We start from the raw sequence: 23835 nt of genomic DNA on the forward strand, positions 1-23835 counted from the left end.
AGCATATGATGGATATGATTCACACAGTAAAATTAAAGCTAGTTTACTGATCGCTGACTGGTGATATATCTAGTATCTAGTATAGTCAGTGGAGTTTTTTCTTTTTAACACAGACCATACTATTGCAATCATTTATTCTCTGAAGAAGTGTAGTTTTCTTTGGTGATGACAGAAAACAGTATAAACTACTAATTTAGACTAGCCAGCTCACTTTGTTTAGATAAAGTTATGCTAAATGAGTTTTGCAAGGCTTAAGGACAGCCAAAGCCCTCTCTCAAACCCCAAATCCCAAGGTAGAAAAAAACATGGGTTTGGGGCATTTTTCAGAAGTCAAGAAGAATATTTGAAAACAAATACCAATTTCCCACAAAACTCTTAAGAACAAAGTCATTCCATAAGCATTTTTCCTTGGAGTTGATTTGCTTTTTTCTCTCTTCTGATTCTTTGCAGGTCATGGTCTATGGGTATGGCAGTATGGTGAGAAGAAGAAACCAATGTTTGATGTTCCAGGGCCAGATGGCAAATATTTGTCACCTCTTTTAGCATCAGTGTATTTATTTCTGACGGTGATCATAGTGTTCCAGGTAATCAAGTTGTACATGCTGTCACCTCTGTTCCTAATTGGCTGCAATAAAGTTATATATGTGCAATATGTGTAGAACTCGTTTTACCACTAAGGCATGTAAGAAGCTAATCAAGCACTAAAAACATCCCAGAGGGTTGTAATCAGTAGCACATGGTCTATTTGGAGGACTATCAATAGTGATGTCCCCCAAGGTTCAATCTGAGCCCAGTGTTGTTTAACTTATTCGCTAATGACTTGTATGAAGGGGCAGATGCCTCCTCAGCAAGTTCACTGACACCAAGCTGGGAGGAGTGGCCAATACCCCAGAGGGCTGTGCAGCCCTTCAGAAGAACTTTGGCAGATTGGAGAGATGCTCAGAGGAAGACTGCCTGAAATTCAACAGAGGCAAGTGCAAGGTCCTGCACGTGGGGAGGAACAACCCCACGAAACAGATAACAAGCTTTACTTTTCCTATCTACCCACTGTGGAACAGCGCCTGAAAGACTGGGGATGCCACTTTGGGTAGAGTGTTCTGCTATAAAAATAAATTTTAGACTTTTTAACAGCTTTTCAGATACATTCCTCTTAGCAAAACCATATGTCAGCCAGGTAACAAACTATGTTAAAAGTTTCTTGGTCCTGAGGAGAGATACCTTGAATGGTGAAGGTGGTTAGGTTCAGAGAAGTGAAAGAACCTCATGTCACTGAGATATATCGAAGTTTGCCTAGTGGGACACTGGAGGAGGTTGCTTTACTGGAGGCAGCAACTTGTTTATAAGAGGGAATGAAAAAAACTGTAAAAATATTTTTTACCCCGAGGGATTGGGTTATGATATTGGTTAAGAAAATTCACCACAGAATTCTTTAAACACCTACATTTCACTGTAGTTTTTGTTTAAATGACCACATTCACCACTTACAGACATGCTAAAATTTCTCCTTCGTATCTAATTCATAAAACTAAACAATGTATGCAGTCAGGAATTTCTATCCTGAAAAAAAAAAAAAAAGTGCAGAGAAAAACTCAGGTGCAAATTAGATATTTTATGTAGTTTTGACAATTGTCAAGAAAGAGTTGAAAGTCTTTTCATGTCTCCATCTTCAGCACTTATAAAATGTGATCTTCATTCAAATAATTTGCAGTACAAAAGCCAAGGCCAAAGATATTGTTCCTGTGGAGAGATTAACATTTCTCATTTTGTTTCTTGTATTTTTGCAAAGTGAATTTGTAAACAGTGTATTATTTATGCAGAACAAATTTATTCAGTCCTTTCATATCTACAGTATTCTGACTGTATGGTCTGTTTTGGGTTGGGATTTTTTTTTTCTTTTCCTTCCCCAACTAGTTTAAATCTCAGCTTATTAGCCTAAGAAATATTTGCTTCTGTCCATGTTTTGATAATCAGCTTTCTAGACATAATAATGCATTCCAGCTCTGTGATTCACCATAGGTTTCCTCATCTAACACAGTAAATAAACTCTTTAAACACGATAGTGACTTTACAATAGATGTTTAAAGTACATAGCCTCTTTAGGTTCCAGTCTAGTACCAAGTTAACTAGCTTTAATAATTCATTGTGTTCCTGCTTCTTTCTCCTAATTCTCTTTCCTTTTGTGTATTCTAGGTTCTGATTCCAATTTCTTTGTATGTATCTATTGAAATAGTTAAAATCTGCCAAGTGTACTTTATTCATCAAGATAAAGATTTATATGATGAGGAAACAGACTCTCAACTGCAGTGCCGTGCTTTAAATATCACAGAAGACTTGGGTCAGGTGCAGTTTATCTTTTCAGACAAGACTGGGACACTTACTGAAAACAAGATGGTTTTCCGAAGATGTACCGTTTCTGGAATAGAGTATTCCCATGATGATAATGGTGAGCTCATGGTCACGTTCTCTATCTAACAGTTGTACTTTGGGCAAACTGAAGTAGTCATAAAAGTTGCTGTAATCTTAAATCAAAAAGGAAAAAAAAGAAATTTAACATCTGTTTTCAGATCAGTGTAATTCGATGGCTGTGTTCAGCTAGCAATGACAATCTTAGCAGAGTGTTCTCTATTATCTACAGTATGTTGTCAAGATATTTGAGGCTTTTGGCTTTAGCTCCTGATGTAATAAAGCACTTGAGCGCACGGCTAATGTAAGGAAATTGAATGTTGCTGCTGATATCACACTTGTTTGGTGGGTTTGAAGTATATAGTGTAAAATAACTTCTAGGCATACAGCCAGATTAGTGTCTGATTGAATACATGCAATAAGATTATCCTTTTGTAATGAGAAATAAATGCAGACAAAGATGCCAGTTTTCATATTAACAAGAAACTATTAATAACCAGATAGAATTGCATATTTTATGTTACCCTTGTCAGGTTCTTTTCAGTGCTCCTGTGTGAAAAGTGTCAGTGTCAGGTATGTTTGCTCTATGAACACTGCAGTTGAGAGAATTTCCACAAGTATCAGCCTCTTAAAACACTAAAAAATTAGTTTTTCACTAGGCAGTGTGAGAGTTGTCATCCCTGTGTTATTTCTTCATCCTTTAAGATTATGAAGTAATTTCCTATTTTATGATGTTTGTAGTTTGTGTTATTTTTCTCGAACATAATATTGTTATCATTTTTGAACTAACAGATCTTAACTCTTCAAATCATATTCTCTATGGAAAATATGGATAGCTACAGTATCCCTGTTTGCAAAAAATAAGTTTCTTATTCTACACAACACATAAAGATCTTGATTAGGAAGTTTTCTCAAAGAGCACTACAGAATTTTAGCTTTTGAATAGGATACAAAATAAGATAAAGAATCAAAATAGACTGGGAACTCTAAAACATGCTTTAGAAAGATGACAAAATCTTAAATCAGAAAGATACTTTGAAGTAATGGATTGTTCTTTTCTTTCTCCTACTTTAAAGTAGTAATGAGACCTTTAATATAAGGCACTCTTTTTCAAGAAACTAGATCTTTGGGTAGTGTTATAAGTGTTACAGAAAGGACTTAGGGAGAACCTGTGACTTCCTACATCTTACAGCAAGTAAGAAAGAAAAAAAAAGAATTAGAACTTAGAGTATGTTGCTGGAATTCTAAATCTGCTTGTGACATTCTGATTATTCATTATTTTTTGCTTCTTTTCTGCCATTTATTGTTTGCTTGTTTATACTAATTTCAGAGTTTATTCTGTTCTCACAAGAATGATGTTATTGCCAATTAAAATAGTGCAGAAAAAGTATTTTTATGAGCTTGGTGTCATCAGATGATGTGTTGGCTGAACTCAGGCCCCTGAGTTTGAGTGTTGAATGTTCAGATCTTTTTTCTTCAGATGTAGTGAATTTAACAGAAATCTAACTTTGTGCACACTTTCCTCTGACGACTTCATATTACAATATAAAAGTTAATGAAAACAGAGTGAATGTCACTACAAACTAGAGTGTCAGATACATAAACTGTTTTTTTTCAATAATTCTTTTCACCTATGGCTTTATTTGAGCTTCATTGTAACTCCAGTCACTATAAAATTTCTGACAAATATAAATTTTAAATTGACACAGAATATTTACACAGCATTTTATTCTTTTGGTTTTGGGTTTTTTTTTTCTCTCTAGGGAAAATAGGTCTTTATAATTCTTTATATAAATTGTGATAATTTCTATTTATTTTATTCTCTATAATCAGTATAAATAACACAATGAATACTATTCTTCATTCAAGTATTATGTTAGCTCTATTCTGCAGTTTAATTTTATAACCATCTGTTATCTTTTCTGCTGCTGAAGCCTTCTTGTTTAGATATGATAAAATGTCTATCATAGCTCTTTCTGGTTTTAGGGTGTGTACAACAACATTTCATTGCTATGTGCTTACTTGCAAATGATTTTTCAGCCACGTTTCTGTGTCTTATACAAGAGTATCTGAATTTGCTGCATATATTATAACTGATGCCATTCTGCTCTGCATATCAGGTTTTGTTGAAGATTTCATGAAACAGAAAATTCTAAAATCTTTCACTTAAGGGTGATCTGAGTCTGCCATATATGCTAGAAAATCAAGTAAAATGCATTTCCCTTTTTTTATCTGTTACAAAGATGACGCTGTATCTTCACATATCGAAGTATATTTTATTGTGCATAATGGTTTATTACTTGGAATCAAACTTTGAGTAGCACTTTATATGAAGAAAGTAATTTAAAATTATTGTACGTGGGTCATGATGCAAGAGCTGTGGATGACAGGTCATTTTCCACTGTAAACATAGATGTTTAAGGATGGAAATAACCTGAGCTCTTTGACTTAAGTTTGTTATTCTGCTCTGGTGGAGTAGCAGTACCTTTCCAGTTGCTTGACCCTGCTCATAAGATTCTGTTTTCAGTTTTCGATAGATGTACAAAACTTCTAACTATTTGGTTCAAATTTATCGTGCCAGAGGTTTGTCTCAGGCATAAATTTTAGGAGAGAAATTTCACTTATAACAGCACCATTCAGCCATATCCAAGAACAAGGCTAAGATGTAAGAGGTTTTTTCCCATGACAAGATTTTTTGGCAAATTTTCCACTGCAGTCAGTTGGAGCCCCTGTATCTTGGGCTAAGCCATGCAGACACACAGAGCAAGAGAGTTATGTCTATGCTGGCAAACTGAGGTCTGAAATTTCCTAACTTTTGAAGTTTTATTTTCTTTGAAAGCTTTTTTTTTCCTGCATAATCTAGGACTGCTGCATATCTGTTAATTACTCAACCAACAGATTGTGAATAACCATCATAATTTTTCTCTGTGATGCTTTATAAGCTCTTCTTCCTAAAATTTATTCAGATTTATAACAAATTATCCCATTCTTTTCTGTTCTACAGGGATTTTTATTATACTGCATTTGACGTTGTCATATCTCAGTTCCTTGCACTCAGGGAAGGTATTAAGCAATGCACATGAGTTCCCTGATATGCAGTGCACAATTTTGGGGCTTGGGAGCTGCTTTAAAGCTACTTTAATGCTGTGTTGTGTTCAGTTTGGCATATTTGAGTCAGCAGGTCTTTTTCTTGAGTGGTGTGAGTATCCTTTTTTTCCTTGGAAATTCATACCACAAAACTGTATAAATTCCCCCTGTGAAAGGTGAGCTTTATGATTATGAGGGAGAGTTTTGTTTTGCATCAGACAGGGATGTGTTAATTATGATTTTCATCACAGAGGTTTGTGCAGTCGTTATGCAGGGTTGAAGCAATTATCATATGCTTTAACATAAAAACTGAAACCCTGAGCAAGACTTAATGCATTTTTAGGTATGGGAAACAAGTTTTCATGAATATTCTGGAGAAAACATTTTCCTCCAGAATTCTCTATAAGCTCTAAGTTTCCTATGATGTGGATGGCGCTTTGCCCAGGAGTATTGCATTGTTTTAGTCTAGACAAGAGGTGACAAAACCATGAATAATAGAGGGCAATAAATTGCACTGGTGTGGGACTGAATCAGCTGGAGGTAGTACAAAGTACTACTCATGGGTACTGCTATGCAAAAGCCTAGCACTGAAGAGGAATCCAGGAATGTAGGGGAAATTGTGAGCATACTTAATAATAGTTCCATGATGGAAGCACTATGAAATACTCATCACTGTTGAGGTCACTTACAGTATTTTTTGTGGTGGATTATGCACTGATTTGGATCAAACTATGGGAATTTACACTGCACATTTGGGTCCTGTGGAGACTGTATTGACAAGGATCAGATACTAGTTACCTAATTGCTGATATTTGCATGGAGGATAGTAATTTGATAAGTTTACAGTTACTGGACAAAATTAAACATTTGTGGGATGTAATTTATCAGATTTTTTTTAGACATCTGTGATGGTTCTCTAATATGTGCCTATTTTTTTGTCATGTAGAATTCTCTGTACACACAAAGAGAATTCCCACCTCACATCTCTATGACTATTATCTTCTCCAAAGGCCCTTTTTGACTGTCAGAGAGTTAATTCAGGAGCAGGATATGTCATGGACCACTCCATGTAGAAAAATTGTCCCAATCATAAATGTCCTGGGTATTTACAGAATACCCATTGGCACTATGCTCTGGTTAAATCCCAGAATTATTCTTCCAGTCAGTACTACCTTCTTGCCGAAAAGAATGTTAGCAAAAAACAACGAAAGAATTTATTGTTTCTCTGTATGTCAAATCACATGGCTGTAGCAGCGCTCTTCCATTCAGGTTAGGAGACAACTTCTAACAATTCTTAGAACTGGCCATGGCCCAAGTCTGCCTGCTAATCCCAGAGACTGTAGGTTCCCAAAAGCCAGCTGTGTTTCTGAAAGTCCTTACATGATTTAGCTATAACCAGATGGTCTTGGCCTGACATTTGTCGTAGTTGTTTTCCAAATGCTGCATTAATCACTCTCTTGCCTATGGGATGTGATCTCTGTTTTTCTCGTTTTAGCTACCCATTGTATGAAACTGTTGTCAAAACACTAATTGAATCTCCATGTATACAACCACACAAATCTGAAAAATCTGAATTTTTCATTCCTTGTATTCTTCCCCCTTCCTTCCAATAACTGAAGAAAACTGTAGACAACGTAAGAATGAGAGAAGTTTATGGAAGTGAAGGTAGATGATAAAAACCTCAGTGATTTTTCTCTTGTTTAACAAAGTTTCTTATTCACTAAATCTGAGAGAGAATGAGTTTCTTTCTGCTGTCCAGTTTTCCTTGAAGAAGGTTGGCTAGCAGCTAATTTTCACAGGAAAATACATTATGTTAAAAAAAAATCTTTCCTAGTTTGGGGGGCTGTTTTGCAGTGGAATTGTCTTACTCTTTTTGTGTGTAGTTATGAGAACATAGCCTGCATAGTCCAGCCATATTAGAGATTTTTTTTTTTTTTTTTTTTAAGGCATGAAAGTCAAAAAAAACTTTTCTGTAAATGCAGAGTTGCTTCCAAAGGGATTTCTCATCTGCCATCTTTAAAATCTGACAGGCTTCAGAAACCAGGATAGTCCATCCAGCCTTTCCTGGAAAGCTGAAAACCTTTATTGGAACTGGATGCTTCAGGCATTCTGTGTAGCTTTTTTGTAGTTTCTCTTTACCTTTCTTACTGCTTTTTGAAATTTTTTGATTGGTAACTAAGGAGAGAAACAGTATGAGCAGATGTAGAACTCGGTATATAGGGAGTGGCCCATTTAAAATCCTATAAAAGACAGAATGACTCATACCTAGAGACAAGTACTCCTTTTCTCTAAGCCTATACCTACACCGACAATTTCTCTGAAAAATCTCAAGAAAAAAATGAATTATCCCCATTTCTGAGTAGAGAGTTTTTAATAAAAGATTTAAGGTTATTAAGCATCTGGGGATGCCAGCAGGTTAGAGGAAGGGAAATCTTAGTGTTTTCTTATCTCAAGACTTGCTCTTATGGACAAGTTCTTGCAAAGTCAATCAGGATTATGCCAGCACACTTATACAAATTTATAGCATTCTAGCTGCTTGACTGAATCTTTATGTAGACACTGGAGTGCACTTTAAAGTGAAATAAACTTGCACTTAAAAAATAATTAGGAAATAAGGTGGTATGGTGGTGTAAATGCTGCACATCTAGATTTACTTTGTGACAGTTCAGTAGCAGCCTTATTGAACAGTTTGAGGCAAAAAATGGAGTTTTTCCATGGTGAAATAGTGCACACTGACAGCTTAAGTATTCTGGTTTAGGGGGTCTGCAGTGTTATGCTACTTGGAGGGAAATTCTTTACAGGTTCCTAATCCCACATTTTAAGTTAGTGGAGCATCTGGCTGTGTGGCAACAGTGTCTCCGTCAGCCTGGAAAATGGACTCCTTGTCATAGAACATATGTGGCATGGAAGGTAAAAGGGGAAAAAAATAACAAAATCAAAATGTAATTTAAAAAAAGGGGTTTTAAAATAAAAGATTTTATCTTCAAGAAGATAAAGAATTTATCTTCTCAATACTTGGCAGCTGCTACAGGAGTTTTATTTACAGCTTCCTGCTGTCTTCTGAAAGATAAAAGAGGGTTAATGGAATATGTATTAATTGTTGTTTCTTCTTTGTACCATAAATATAAAGCGAAGTACAGGATAGTGAAATTTGACTTTCATAAATTGCATTGCTGTGTTACCAAAATTGTTTATGTCTTTGCCCTTAATAAGAAACTGGATTGAAAAAAGGATCAAGGCCATCAATTTTCAGGGCTGAAACTGAAAAGTATCCCACAACAATGTCTTTCAGGTTATAATGTTCACAGGAAAAGGTTCTCAATTGGAGGGAGCTGAGTGGGTGGAGAGAACAGCATGTTCCCGGAGAAGCACGCACTGCACAACTGAAGCAATGTGAACCTTAGCCATAGCATAATGATTGAACTGGGTTTCATTATTTCTTTAAACTCCTTAATTCTTATTGCATAATGTGTAAGACTGCACTTGAGAAAACGTTGAAAGGTGCTCAGGCTTGTTTTTTTGTTGTTGTTGTCAAGTTTCCCTTGCTATAAACTGAAATAACAGCATTTATATCAAAAGAATTGCATTTGATTTGGTTAAATGAGATTCTAGTCTTGTTCCTACTTTCCCTTTCCCTCCTTTTTCTCAGTGCCAAGGACAATCAAATGGATGTCCTACAATAAAACCTAATAAAAAAGTAGGGAGCAAGAGATGGCTGTTATCACACAGACTAAAAAGAACCATGCTATCAGTGTAATGCTAATAAATAAACTGAGTGCTGTATTAGGAAACAGCTTTTGCTGTGTTGAATAAACAAAATATGTTTAGATGTAATGCAAAAAAGAAGAGAGAGCCATGAGGTGTCCAGAGATATGGTATGCAGGCATAACTCTGTATTGTACATGAAATGCATTCTCTGCTTAACCATAGAGTTTTTATGCAGGGCATAAAATTACATTCAGTTCAAGATCTTTGAGGTCATATATCTCAAGACATTTTCAGAGCAGAAGCCTAAAGTAGGTATGATTATTAAAGAAAATGTATCCTTTAAAAAAAAACAAACAAACTGTTTGGAAGGGAGTTGGACCAACTGAGTAGCACATTTTTCAAAGCTGAAGTAAGTAATTGTAGCCATCCTTTCCCTGTCAAGGGATGTTAGCTGTTATGAGAAGAAGCAGCACAGATTTCTGTCAACCTACCATTCAAATATCCAGCATCTATGGTGAGCATATTATCCCTATGGCAAATCCAAACTTTTCTTATGGTTTTCCTGGGACTGGCCATGTCCACATTCTGCTCCAGCTCTGCTTGAGGCTGGTTTTGTTGCTGAAGGCCCTAGTGAAAACGAGGCAGAAAAATGTTTTTCCTATGATGGATTTAAATCTTAAATGTTGGTAAAGTACAGAAAACCTTACCTCTGTGTCATCTTGAGCAATGATTTTTTCTGCCTGGGATTAGCAGGGTGTAACAAGGAGCCTGCAGAAGATAATGAAGGCAGAGGTTGTGCTGTCTGACTGGGCACTGCCCTCACACAGGCCTCATCCCAGTGTGTGCACTCCATCAGTACTTCCCCAGATGCGCATTCCATTACACCTCAGAGTGGACAGAAGGACAAAAGCCCTTCAGTGTGCTGCTCCATTCTGGTTCTTGAGGCATCATCTTAAGTCAACATACTGTGATATCCACATGGCTCCTTCCCTTCCTCCCTTTCTCCTTTCCATCCATCCACCCATCCATCCATCCATGCGTTTCCCTTGAAAGGAACCTGTTTTGCTGGGGGAGCAGTCTGGCACAGTCTCGCTCTCCTCTTGATCCAGAGCCTGGATCTCTGCTTAGTAGGTGCTGCAGTTCAGTTTGGGTCCTCAGTGTAGACTGCTTCTGATACAGACAAACCTATAATCAGCTGAATTAAATTCACACTATAGGGATCTGTATTTCCAATGGGAAAATACACAGAAGCTTACAGAGCAGAAGAAAGTGGGAATTAGCAGGCAAGCGTGATGGGAGAGGTTAGAACTGCACTGGCCCAAGGCACATGCATGAAATTGCAGGAAGCAGCCTTTGGAGGTGAAATGAACTTCATTTACTTGCAGCTCATTACCGTGTAACAGAAGGACCAGGGAAACCAGTGACCTCCCTAATTCTTTGAGCTGTCCTGTAGGTTCTGTAATATGAATCAGAGATCTAGGCAGGTACTGAAAGGATAAGGCAACAGTGCTGCGCTGTTCTCTTGGAAGCTGACTGGTACAAGGAGCAGCTGCCTACATGCCAGTGAATGTGCTGTTGCTCAACCTCTTTCCCACCACATAACATAGAGGAACAGGTATCCCCCCAAATAAAGCTAATGAAGGAAACTCCCCAATCATTCACCATTAGTCTACATCAGCCTCACACCTGGCTGCAGGGCTCTATTCAAGCTCTGGGGCAGAAGTGAACTGCAATGTGTCCTGCAGTCTTTGTGTCTCCAAATGTGCTATGGTCCTTTCTACATCCATGGTCTGAATTTTTTGCCAGGAGGAGCCAGAGTGCAGTGGAGGATACTGTGTAGTTGGGCACAGAGTTAGAGCAGTGACCAGTTGTGCAGTAGCAGCCAGGACTAAGAAACTCCTGTTTCCCACATTTCAGACAAAACCTGTACATGTTTCAAATGGAGTTGAAAAAACCTCTGATGCATGATACTGTAGTGATAGAGCTATCACCATGTACTGTGTGTGGTCTGGTTTCAACTCCTCCAGCTGCTTTCTGACAGCTAAAACATGTTTGGAAATTGCAGTGGATAGTGAGGGTGGTTTTTTCTTTGTAAAGCTAGCTGCATTAAGTGATCGTGTGCCAAACTCACCATGCAAGATTTTCTCAGGAAGTATTTTGAAATAATTTTGTTTGTTTGTTTGTTAAAGGCCTGAATAATTAACTTACATGCTAGTGATTTATCATTTGCTATTAGGAAAATCTAATTTGTTACACTGGAGAATTGAAGCAAACTGAGCCACAAGTATGTAACTTGTGCTGTAAAGTGTGGGTTATTTTGAAAGCATAATGAAAAGCTTTTCAATGAATACATAATGAGGAATAAAGATACCTGTTAGAGTAGCATTTGTCTGCCTAATGAATCACCCAGATTACTAAATGCCCATGGTCTTTAGGAATGAAAAAACATGTTGTACATCAGTTAGAGCTAAACAGCCTGTCATTAGAGGGGCACAATTCCACGGCTATTTCACACCCTCTGCTTTCTGTTTCCTTTTTGATTTCTATATATCCAGCTGCCAGGATTGTTTTCTAGCATTAATTGGCTTAGTTGGATTCTTCACTGAGGAAGCATTAGTCTAAAATATATCATTTAAAAAAACCTCTTTCATTCTGTGTAAACCAGGAATTGGTCACTGCAGCAGATGGTGGTAGGAATAAGTGTTGCAGCAAGCAAGGGTACGCTAGTTTTTATACTGCGTGCTGCATTGTCCTGTCTATCATGCAGAGAAGAAGGGACAGGCTCCACAGTGGTTTTAACATCAGGATAGCAGTCAAGAATCTGGGTTCAGGTCTCCGCTCTGCAGCAAATGGCCCTGACCTTTAACAAGGCTTTTATGCTCTCTCTACCTCATCTCTGGGTGTAAAACAAAGGCAGTAGTGCTCTGTAGGTGTGTTGTTCTGGGTACATTTCAGGTGTCAGTAACTGGTACACACTAGATGTGACATTTTTGTCACTTTATTTGAAAATACTTTATTTGAAATTTGTGTTGGAAATGACAGGAAAACTTTCTGGATTGTTAATTTCCTACTCAGATTTCAAGTGAAGACCAAATTTTTTGGTAGATTTCATCAGGCAGAGCTGGAGAATAGTCTTCAGGGATGCATTGAATTACTACAGAATCTAGCTGCCTTTCAGAGAGAATGTGATGATAAGGGAGGCAGTGCATTGTGTTACATTTCTAATTATGTTATCTGCATCCTCCATTAGATAATACCATTCAATTAATACTACACTATATCTCCTGGTAATGGGATCATTTATTATTACTGAGAAAGGACAGCATAATATTAAAACCAGATCACATGAGAAAAAGTCCCTCTTTCTAAGCCACTTTTCAACATATGCAACATTTGTCCCTCTTTATTTTTACTGATAGCCAAACGCTTAGCAATGTACCAAGAGCCTGATTCTGAAGAAGAAGAGGCAGCCCCAAAAGGAGGAACTCTGTCCCAGCGTGACAGTATCTGCAGCCATCAGAGCATCAAAGTGATACACAGGAGCCAGAGCACCAAAACCCACCGGCGCACGGGTAGCAGAGCCGAAGCAAAAAGAGCAAGCATACTCTCAAAGCACACTGCATTCAGTAGCCCAATGGTAAGTTATGAGAACTAAATGCACAGTGCCCTGTATCTTGTAATAGAACCATGTCCTGGAAAGAAAAGGGTAAAGAAATCGGTAGCACATGGTGTGTGTGACTTTATAGATTTCATCTTGGTGTTTTTACTTCTGTAGTCACAGCTGTTTGTACAAAAACAGTGAAGTGTTGGCATAGATCTTATCTAAATGCCTTGTCTTTGGGAACAAGCTGAAGGTAAAGAAATGTTTGTTTTAGTTATAGTTTGATTTTGGAGAGAAAATGTATGTCTTCCTTTTATCTACAGAAGCTGAGAATAGCATTGAGGTCTAGGATTCAAATTGTTCTGCATATGCCTCTTTTCTCTTCTGTCAGAGGATTTTAAAACTATCAAGTGCTGGGGTGGACACCACATATTCCAGTTCTTAGACACTGTTGATATACACCACAGCATAGTTTCCGGTGTGTTTCAGTGATTATCAGTCAACTGCATGTGTTGTATTTTAAAAAGTAAATATCTTTACATTTCAAACTGTTGGTGACTTTATGTCCTTACAGCATAATTTGGTTTATTTTATACTGTTGTAATTTTGTGTAAGTTTTGCATGAGCTGAATGGTAATACAAGGGGAGAGGAGCCAAGTCGTGTCTATTCAGGGGATTTGCACCGTTGCACTGTTGACACAAATTCACCCTTAAAGCAAAGTACAAATACAATGAAAGATGCTGTTTGCAGTGGTGGAACTTCTTGATTTCAGTCAAGAGTAAGCTCTTTTGATAAAATTCCAAGCTCCAGTTTTTATACAGTGGAGTTCTATGGTTGCTCATATTTATTGGCTGCTGAGCATCAAGAGATAAAATTCTGCTAAGAAAAGAGGCTTAGATCAGTTTATCTTTTAATCTTTTGTATCCTTGCCTCCCTCTGTGTTACAAAATACTGGCGTTTGCTCTGACAAGAGTTATATTAAATGGGTGGAAAATACTGATGAAATAGAGTTGAAAGGGCTCAATGTTTCAATATAAAACATCCTTATGAATTAACTTCAAGTGTGTGGATAATTGTTGTTTTCTAAGAAACTATTGAAGATGGCCTCGTTTTCTTGTGCTGATGTAAAACCAAACTTAAAATGTCATTGCTGTCTATTTTTTCCACACTTCTGGTCTCTGCAGTGTACCATACCTTAGTATTAGATAATAAATGTCTTGAATTAAACAGGAAAGAGGGAGGAAAATTAGTATGTAATTCTCCTCCTTTCCACTACCTCCAAAGTAGATAAATATTGCTGCTGTAAATATTTCACATCATTTCTACCAGAAGGCTCATTATTAACTGTTTATTGTCTAGAATGGGTGTGTTACAGTTCTCTCCACCTCTACTCTGTGGTGCAAAGCCACCCCAAAACTCCTGATATTGACACTGTTTTCAATGTTTTAATTGCTTGTTGCTGCTTTAGAAATGTGTAGAAACACAGATATGAATCACTGGTATTTGTTACTAGGAGAAGGACATCACACCTGACCCCAGGTTGTTAGAAAAGGTGAATGAATGTGCAAAGCATCTGGAGGTCATGAGGAGCCACGAACAACCATTAACCCATCTGAGTCCAGAACTATGTGACGTTTTCGACTTCTTCATAGCTTTGACTATATGTAACACAGTCGTGGTTACTGCACCAAATCAGCCCCGACAGAAGGTAAGTTAAAGAAGAAGGAAAAGAGAGTTCAGGATTCTATTTCCTTGATACTAAATTAGCTTGCAAGCTAGGGAAATGAAAACCTCCTGTTCTAGTGAGAAACAACTAGAGTGAGTTGTGATGACTTGTAGAACCATGTGACTGAATGAGTTTAATAGTGCATTAGCTGAATGGAGTATGTCAGCTATTTCACTTGCCTTCATGGCAAGATATTCTTTCATCAACAATTTCAAGATACTTCTGAAACTCTCCTGATTTCTTATACTGTAACTTACTCATTTAATAAGCATAAATATGTAAGCATGTGTGAAAATTAATTTGTAAATGTGCAAAACTTACCAGAAAGGGATATAAGCAGTCAATGAATAAATATTTCATATGTATGAATTAAATTTTAAAAAAAAAGCTGAGACATTTTTTAAAAGTCTAAAAAGAGAAATACGCTTGAAAAACATCACTTAAAACTTTCCAATTATGTAAAAGATGCATCTTAAGCTCATTATGAGAAAAAATGATCGTTAGTGCTTAAATTGGCCTTTAACTAGTGTCACTGATGAATGAGAATTTCAAGAACGCGATCCCAAGATGATCTGTAAGACGAAACTATAATGGAATGTAATATTAAAGCTCGCCAGCAGCTGGAATTTCCATTCTGGAGAAAATTCTGCACTTTGCTTCTGTTCCAGATTGGAATAAAAAGTGAACTCGTCTGCAAAATGATGTGGTTTTGTGCCAAGGAAACATTTGGAGAATGCTCAGTTCTGCTGTTTCAGGAATGCTACAGTGTTACACAATAATATATATTACTATGAATATGCTATTACTAGTAATGCTACTGTATCTTTAGAAGGGATTTGTGTGAACTGAGGTGGATGATAAGTCTGAAGCAAAATGCTTCAATGCTGAAAGAGACAAGGGAAATTACTTACTGCAACATTTGTCTTTTGAGAATATTTTAAACATTGGCATGTCCTCATTAAACTATTTTTACAAGACACCGCCCTTCTCAATAGAAAAATACTGCATTAACTTTTTTTTTTTCCTACCTTCACTGAATATGTACAAAGGATGACGAGGTTTCACACTAATGGTAGCTTTAATTATGCATTGCTGATGGTGGTGGCGCAACATTAATAGACTGTCCATTAGTCATATCTGAGGAGGTGAAAAAAGTAAAAACTGTTTTAATGCAAACATTTGTGCTTTCATACACAGTTATAATTCTGAAGTTCTAGTCAGTTTTTTGTTGATGAGTTTTGTTGTCCATTTACTTTCCTTTCTCAAAATACAAACACCATTACTTTTTGCCCTTGAAGAAATATACTCTTTAGTTGGAGATGCTTAGATTGACTAACAGTGTCAGAATTCTTGTACAGCTTTTCTTTGGCGTTTGTTCATTGCTGGGTTTTGTTCTTCTCAAGGTTAGAGACCGATTTGAACTAAAATCTCCAGTAAAAACCATTGAAGATTTCATACGAAGATTCACTCCAAGTCGCTTGACCTCTGGATCTAACAGCAGCAGTTCCTCTAGTCTAGCTACAAGCAAATCAATGCACAGATTTGGTTTTAGCACGCTTTCATCTACATCTACGGATAGCACTTTATTAAAACTGGAAGAGAAGCTGGCATACTCTGCACAGATGAATAACAATGGCTACAGCTCCCAGCAAGGCAGGACAGCTGTGGGGGGTGCACCTGAGGAAGGAGAACTCCGTTATGAAGCAGAGAGTCCAGATGAAGCTGCTCTCGTCTATGCAGCAAGGGCATATAACTGTTCTCTGGTTGGAAGGTTATCTGACCAGGTATCAGTGGAGCTACCTCACCTGGGAACCTTAAGCTTTGAAGTATTACATACATTGGGCTTTGATTCCATCAGGAAGAGGATGTCAGTAGTAGTCAGGCATCCTCTCACAGATGAAATAAATGTTTACACTAAAGGAGCAGATTCAGTTGTTATGGATCTTCTTCTCCCCTGCTCTTCAGGTACACCTCTTACTTAACCTTTGGTGGGGGTTGCAAGACACTTGCTGAAGATCTAATCATATCTTACTGCCTTGTCTAGCAAGTGGACTTGCCTGCTTTTCATTTTGTAGAATGGCATCCATTAACTTCTTTTATAATACCTCGTAATTATTGCAGATTTTCTGTAACAAATTACTGGTTCCTTACCTCACGCAAATGAGTGACGATAATTTCTGTAGAAGATCTTCTACTAGCAAGCTTTATTTTAAAAGAATTTCTTGCAACTTGGCCAAAGCAATTTACCTTTCTTTAGAAATACCTGCCTGGCATTGCTTGCACAGTTGAGTATTTTATATGAAACTGAAGTACTTCTTATTGCTGCTTCCTTCTGTTTCATTTGTAAGTCCTTATATACTTTTGCTGAAATATGTTGCATTAATCAGCACATTTTTTCATGGCGATGTGAATAAATCAGCCATCAAAACAGAAGGGTGGTGGCAAAAGATGGAGACATGCTGTTCCGATAAGAAATCCTAGCTTCAAATACATAGTTGACTAGCAAGCAATAGGCATGTGGCTGTGAACATGGAATTTCCATAAAGCATGGAGAATTCTCCAGCACCCAAATGTCCTAGGAAGCAGAGACAACATTAAATAGTTAATTGTAATCAGTTGATTTCAAGAAGAATCCTGTAAGTTTTCAGAAGTTAGAGGAGGTTCATGTGTTTCAGTTTGCAGTAATCAGTTTGCATCTAATTTACTGTATTTTCAACACTAAATTTCATCCGCTGTTTAAAGATTACCCCAATATGAATGGACAGAGCCCCAAAGTTCTAGAGGTACTTCCCATATTTCACTAATGCATTGACTTTGTGGTTACTTTGACATTAGTTGGAGTAAACAATTGTGAAAGGCTTATACTGTGTAACTTTAGTTTAACTAAACACAGAAAAATGTTGGCATTAGTTTTCTGGTTTTAGCCGTATAAATCAAAGCTGAGCTAAAAAAAATTAAGAACAACTTGTCCTTAACTAACAACAAAGCATTCATGAATAATTTTCTAGCAAAGATCTGATATCACAGAAGGCACGTAGAGCATCTATGGAAACTTCTTTCCTTCCAAACTAGTAATAGAGAATTTTTAACACTGAAAATTTCGAATACCTAGAAAATAATGATTGGAAATGAGTTCTCAGAATGAGAACTGGGCCTTTTGAAATGAAAAAAATATTTTATGCCACCTCTTAATTTTTTTTGCTACCTTTAACAGACTGTGTTAAAAGCTGCAATGTCCATTGACAGCAGACTCCACGGACCTAGGAATATTCAGGGAAATTTCAGGCAGGTCTAGGACTTACCTAGGTAAAAACAATAAGGCCTGTTGGAAAATTAAACAATTGTGACATTTTCAAAGGTCAGAGGAGAAGCAGAGTTCCTGAAGGTCACTGTGGGAATGAGCAGTGTCTGTAGCTGGGCAAATACAGATTCCATAATTACAGGCAAGCAAATTGAAAGTGGTTCTGAAATTGTGCGGGAAGTTATTTGTTTTGGTTTTGGTATTTTGTTTGCTTGGGGATTTTTTAGTCCAGATTGAGCTGTGAGTTCTGGTGTGCTTTGCTTTTGCAAGCAATGTAAAAATTCATCCACTAGAACACCGTAAGCAGTTCCCATTGTTTTTTCTAGTCCTCTTAAGGCCCTGCTGGCTTCAGTAATTCTGTATGTTTCAGCAGATTTGTCTGAAAAACATTTAACATTTCTCTTGAGTATCTTTCACTCCTGGAACTGAATTCGCTATCCCTGCCTGCAGTGTCCTAGTGTCCATGGATGTAGAGGGAGCCTCAAAATATTTATGTGATGGCTATTATCTATGTAGTGGGATCTGTCATTGGTGTTATCCAGTTCACTAGTGATGGTGGAACGTGGGTGTGAGAGGAGATGTAATGCTACAAGAATTCAGTCATTTATCATTTTAAGGAAATGACTAAAAAATGAATGAACACAACAGCTAATCCCACAGCTTGGTCTTTGCTCTCTTAGTGCTTCAGTGACATGTGAACTGTACACTACTCAAGCCCTTGTGCCCTTAGGCTGAAGAACCAAGGCATCATGTCTGTAATCTCCCAGCTCAAACACCACATGTCATGAAACAAAGATTCCTGTTCAGGAGGAAGAGTATTTTAGAATATGACAAGAGAAACAGCCTGAAATCAGCAGCAGAAGTATTATGTTTTAGCTTTTTTGTGTCTTATAGAAAAATATAAATTGTCATGAGCTTCAAAATTTAAAAAGTGAATTGACTCCATTTGCTCTGCCTGTATATCTAGTTAAGACTGTGGAACCTAGTATATTCTGATAGCAAACAGATATTTCCAAAAGCCTTGAAATTATTCCCAAGTGTGTATTGTTTTTACTTTATCTCAACAGTCACCATGTTCATAAATAAGACAGTTACTGTTTGAGTCAATACCCAGCTCGCACAGGAACTGTGAATATAAATCATGGAGAAAACAATGACTGTGCTGGCTTTCTGCAGCCCCAGATTATGGAAGGAAATGAAGAAGCAGAAGGCCACTAGCTCTCTATCATTCTTCTGGAGCAGACTTCCTTGATGTTTTTCACTGGCATGGTGCATGTGGTCACGCTGCTCAGAGCAGATACTGCATCCCAGCTAAAAACAATCTCTAGAGCTGGGTTTTGTCTGCAAGATATTTCTTCTCACCTTCTAACTTCTGAGCACAAGATAAATCTCAGGGTAGGACTGATGAGGCACATGAACAGCTATAAGAGGCTTTAGCTGTCATTAATATGCTGGAAACCTGCGCAGAAAATAGTATACACCTCTCTACTTGTAGAGTGTTGCTGTCTTTGTTCATTGAAGGAGGTATGGGCATTTGACATTATGATCACTGCATTAGCACCCATGGTATTCAGTCAGATCTGAAGTGCTGAACCTTAAAGGGATAGAAAGAACTTAACTTTAAAGGGATAGAAACAGCTTTTGAAGTGTTTAAGCACCTGTTGAAGTTTGCATCATTTGAAGTCAGTGAGTCACAGAAATAGCCACCCCCATAATATAATTTCACGTGGGACATACAAAAATACGGCATTTTTCTCTAGAATGTTACTGTATCACAATAAAATAGGAAGAATGCTTGCCTGCTTTATTGTTCTAAAGTTAAAAAAGACCTCACTCATACAAGGAGCCTCAAAGAAGGTTTGCTGCAGTACTTCTCCCAGAAAAAAAAAAATTCTCATGTTATACAGCAAAGTCACAAAAGGTTATGATGCACTAGTAGAAAAGTAGCAACATGAAACTGTGTTAGGCTGCTGGTTCCTTAAATGCCTATTTCCACATATAGTGTAAGAAAGGGCTTTCCAATTGCAAATAATACTTGTAGGGATGTTCTTCTGGAATAATAGATCTGAATTGTCCTTTTGAGACAATCAATGGTGATGGCATAGGTAGTATTAATATGTAGATGGACAGGCCCACGGGAATATTCCTACCAGTCCGTATTCACCACATGAACTTAATCAGATGGAACTGAAATGAACGTAAGCAGGATATACCACAATTTTCATAGAGTCCCTTAGGAACAACTGTGTACGTATGCTCCCAGCTTTGCAGACCTAGAGAGGATAGAAAATTCCTTAAAGGTGAGAAGATAGCTGTACAGTGAGTAAAGTGTTCTGATACGTGGTCGGGATAAATGGAACAAAACCCAGAATATTTGGATTCCAAACTCAAAGTTCCCTTATTTCTACAAAATCAATACATGTATGTGTTTGTGCTAGAGCATCTGAATGTCCAATTATGCACTCTGTTGCTGTATAAATGTGAACGTGCTGAAGGCTATGTAACTTTATAAACAGACATATATGTATGCAGTCAACATATAGCAAGATCAAATTCAGTGTGAGTGCACAGTGGGAAAATGGGCACTGAAAACTACAAACAGTAAGATATTTATGCCATCTAATTTATATACCTATATAAAGTGCTCAATATAATGGCATAGGGCCCATAGGCTCTCAGTATGAGAGGTGAGCACATTCAGTGCTGAACTGAGTATGTAGTAGGTCTCTTGAGGTGCCCAGACTTCTGGTGAGGAGTGGTCACCTGACTCAGTGTCTGGTTACTGTGCAAGTACCAGTAACTCAAATACTGCACTTGGGAACAGCTCCAGTTACAAAATTATATCCTGATATTATTCTACATCCCCTGAAGATATTCAGTCTTTAGTAAAAAAAGTGTATCACATCAGGGAGTAGGAAAACCTGCCGGAAGGTACCAGTCATTCAATGGTTCCAATCTAAAAATTTACCCCCTTGTACATTTACTTAAGTATAACATTGAAAATCATATTATTAAAAATTCCTACTACAGTACTTTTTTCATGAACTTGTCTCAATCCTAGATGATAAAAAAGATGCATTATCGCCTGTTTTTAATTTTTTGAGACATCATTTCATGTAATAAGGTGGAACAAAATGTGCTGCCATCATATTTGTTACTCTTGTGTTGATCACAGAGTGAGCACACTGCACCAGTCCCAGCTAAAGAGAGAAAAACAGATGCTCAGTCCTCATTCTGAGTAGTTTACACATGGCTTTAAGTGAAGGGTAAAGCTAAGTGGAAGTTTTGCCGATGCATCCAAGGTATAAGCTAGCTGTGAGGTCTGCAAGTGCAAATTCTCCTCTAAATGAAATCGCAGTCATACCTAGAAGTTCTTGCATTGATTCAGGCTGATAGGAAGTATCAGTTCAGCACTAACAGACAAAAGGACCTTCATGCACTTAGATATACAAAACAGAGCACTGTTTCCACTTCTTTCAAGATATTAGCCTTGGTGTAAGACTGAGTGCTATTTTTAAGTGTTGTTTTTCTGCACATGATGAGGTGTGGAGAAGTGGAAAAACATTTGCTAGTAGTGTATTTGAAATCATGCTTCTATTTCTGAAAGTATTGTTTGCTGTGAAGATTATCATGATTTCTTAAAATATTCAGGTGAAAGAAATAAGGAGTAAAACGAGGTCTTTCTCATGTTCACAGTGGCTTTTTTGAAGAAGGAAGACAGAAAAGAGAACAAAAAGACCTTTTTTTTTTTTTTTTTTTTAATGGAATGTTTTACTTGAGTTTCCCAGGAAATAATCAACACCTCTTTAAAAGTATCAGTTATAAAGTGCTGGTACAGTGAGTACTATATACAACTTTTTATTCTCTGAAGCAATTCAGCTGCTGTTATTTTTCAACGACTAATTTATGGTTTTATTCTTATCTAGATGACCCTCAGGGCAAACATCAAAAAAAAATCCGAAGCAAAACCCAGAATTACCTTAATCTTTATGCTGTAGATGGGCTGCGGACCCTCTGTATTGCAAAAAGAGTAAGTAAATGCAGGCTTTTAGTTTGCTTTTAAGGAGAGCCTTGACAAAGATTACTGAAGGTATTCATTATTTTATTGTTCTTGATTCATAACTTCTTTTTCATTTTATTCAGTAAAGTATGAATGCCTTTTCATCATATTGACTGTGCCCTCACATACTCTTTGTAATAGGTTCTCAGCAAGGAAGAGTATGGCTGTTGGTTAAAAACTCATTTAGAAGCAGAATCCTCTATTGAAAATCGTGAAGAACTGCTGTTTGAGTCAGCACTGCGGATAGAGAAGAATCTGCATCTGCTAGGTAATGAAATGAGAGCTGGACATGAAATTAAAATGTGATAAAAATTCTGAAAGCTTGGCTATGAAATCCGCTCTTTCCCTTGAATTGTTTCTGACAGTATAGAAATTGGCTTCCCTGGGACTTTAATGGCTGTCATGTGCAGCACAACAAAAGAATAGGATATAATTAATGTAAAAGACATACCCTGTTTTCCTTGCTCCTGCCAACATTTTATCACTAGTGAAATAAGTGGAGTAATACCAGGGATGAATTCGACAAAATATCATAAATGGAAACTGCTGCTCTAAACAAGAGGAGGACTTGGCTCAAGCTGTCTACAGAATTTCTTTCATTCAGTGCTGCTTCAACAAGTCAGAGATTTCCCTGATTCCAGGGCCACCAGAGACACGCCTAAGGCAAAGCCCACAAACTGCATCTGTGAGAGGCATTAACTTTCATATATGTCAGGTTCAGCACACGCACTCAGGGCCCGTGTATTCTGTGGCAAGGGGCTGCAGTTAAATCAGTGTACGTAAAAAGTATTGCAAGACTTAAGTCATACTCTTTTGAGTTGAGATGTGGAAAGCACTGAGATTCTGGATTCTGTTTATGTGCACTTGTACTCCATGCATCCAACTGCTTTCTCTGGCAAAGAAACTGGGACAGCCATAACACTGTTGGAGAAAACAACCTTCACTAATTGCCAGCATCTGTCTGGGAGACAGATCCACCTCACCCAACTTTTAATGCATCTACCAGAGATCTCTCAGGCTCAACATTTAACCAACGGGGAGGCAAAAAAAGTGTAGTTGATTTGGTCTGACTTAGATATCTGCTATAGGATTAGATGAATCATGTTCTTAAAGTGTCTGGTTCTCTTGCCTGACTTAAAGTGGGGCCTGAATTGCATAATCCAGACCAGAGTAATCGAGATCCCACCATGGGTGTACCTGTTGGCTCTGGCTGCAGGCTGAGGTGAAAAAAAAAAAAAGAAAAAAAAAAAAAGGTAAATTGAGCTGCTAGACAAATAAGTGAGCTCTGGCCCATAGTAAACTATCAGTTCAGTCATTCTCCAAGAACCTCATACTGTGGTTTGTAACTTGCAATGATCAGTCATCATTAGGTTGTGGGAATAAAAATTCAGTCTGGAATATATTTTTCTTTATTTGTATAGCAGTAGCTTTCCCAAAAATGCCCTAAGAATGTGTTTTCATGTAAATGACTGGTGCTCAGATTTAAGGCGACTTCTATTGTTGTTTTCTTCCAAGGAGAAAACATAGAAGAAACAATTAGCTGAGAAAAGTTTATTTATTATTTGTTTTTCCTGTTGTTCCAGGTAACTTGCATGTCTATTACTTCCTCATTGCTAGTGGCAGGGCTTGCATTTCCTCACATTGAAGTCTCTCTGACACTCAGTGGAGCACTAATGTACCAGTGGTGACACTGAGCTTGGTCCTGAGTGGCATTTCACCACTTTTCATGTGTATGAAAATCTTGTCACATTCAATTGATTTACATAAGCGTAAAACGGATACCCAGTTTCTTATAACAGGTAGAAAGATGTTTTGAAAGCATGAAAATACACATTTTACTCTCATATCATGGTCAACAGATTTACAATTTATTCTCTGCTATATTTCATTTGGACACCAATGTCTTTCTGCAAGAGCAAAGAGCATCAACAAGGCACAAAAAGGTTTA

At 37.4% G+C, this 23835-nt stretch overlaps 1 protein-coding gene across 3 annotated transcripts in view; it reads left to right on the forward strand.

The window, feature by feature from the left end:
* The window catches only part of ATP10A (ATPase phospholipid transporting 10A (putative)), a 109737-nt gene that overhangs the window by 69023 nt on the left and 16879 nt on the right, over positions 1–23835 (forward strand). For all 3 annotated transcript variants that reach the window (XR_005699595.2, XM_040056492.2, XM_040056493.2), the window contains 7 exons: positions 451–584; positions 2191–2443; positions 12618–12835; positions 14314–14508; positions 15930–16491; positions 21754–21857; positions 22029–22155. Coding sequence is in view for 2 of the 3 variants with exons in the window: in XM_040056492.2 (XP_039912426.1) it covers positions 451–584; positions 2191–2443; positions 12618–12835; positions 14314–14508; positions 15930–16491; positions 21754–21857; positions 22029–22155 (1593 nt within the window). In the remaining variant the exon portion in view is untranslated. The remainder of the gene's footprint in view (positions 1–450; positions 585–2190; positions 2444–12617; positions 12836–14313; positions 14509–15929; positions 16492–21753; positions 21858–22028; positions 22156–23835) is intronic.

Source organism: Hirundo rustica, chromosome 2 (assembly GCF_015227805.2).
Source record: "Hirundo rustica isolate bHirRus1 chromosome 2, bHirRus1.pri.v3, whole genome shotgun sequence".
Classification (NCBI taxonomy): Eukaryota; Metazoa; Chordata; class Aves; order Passeriformes; family Hirundinidae; genus Hirundo; species Hirundo rustica.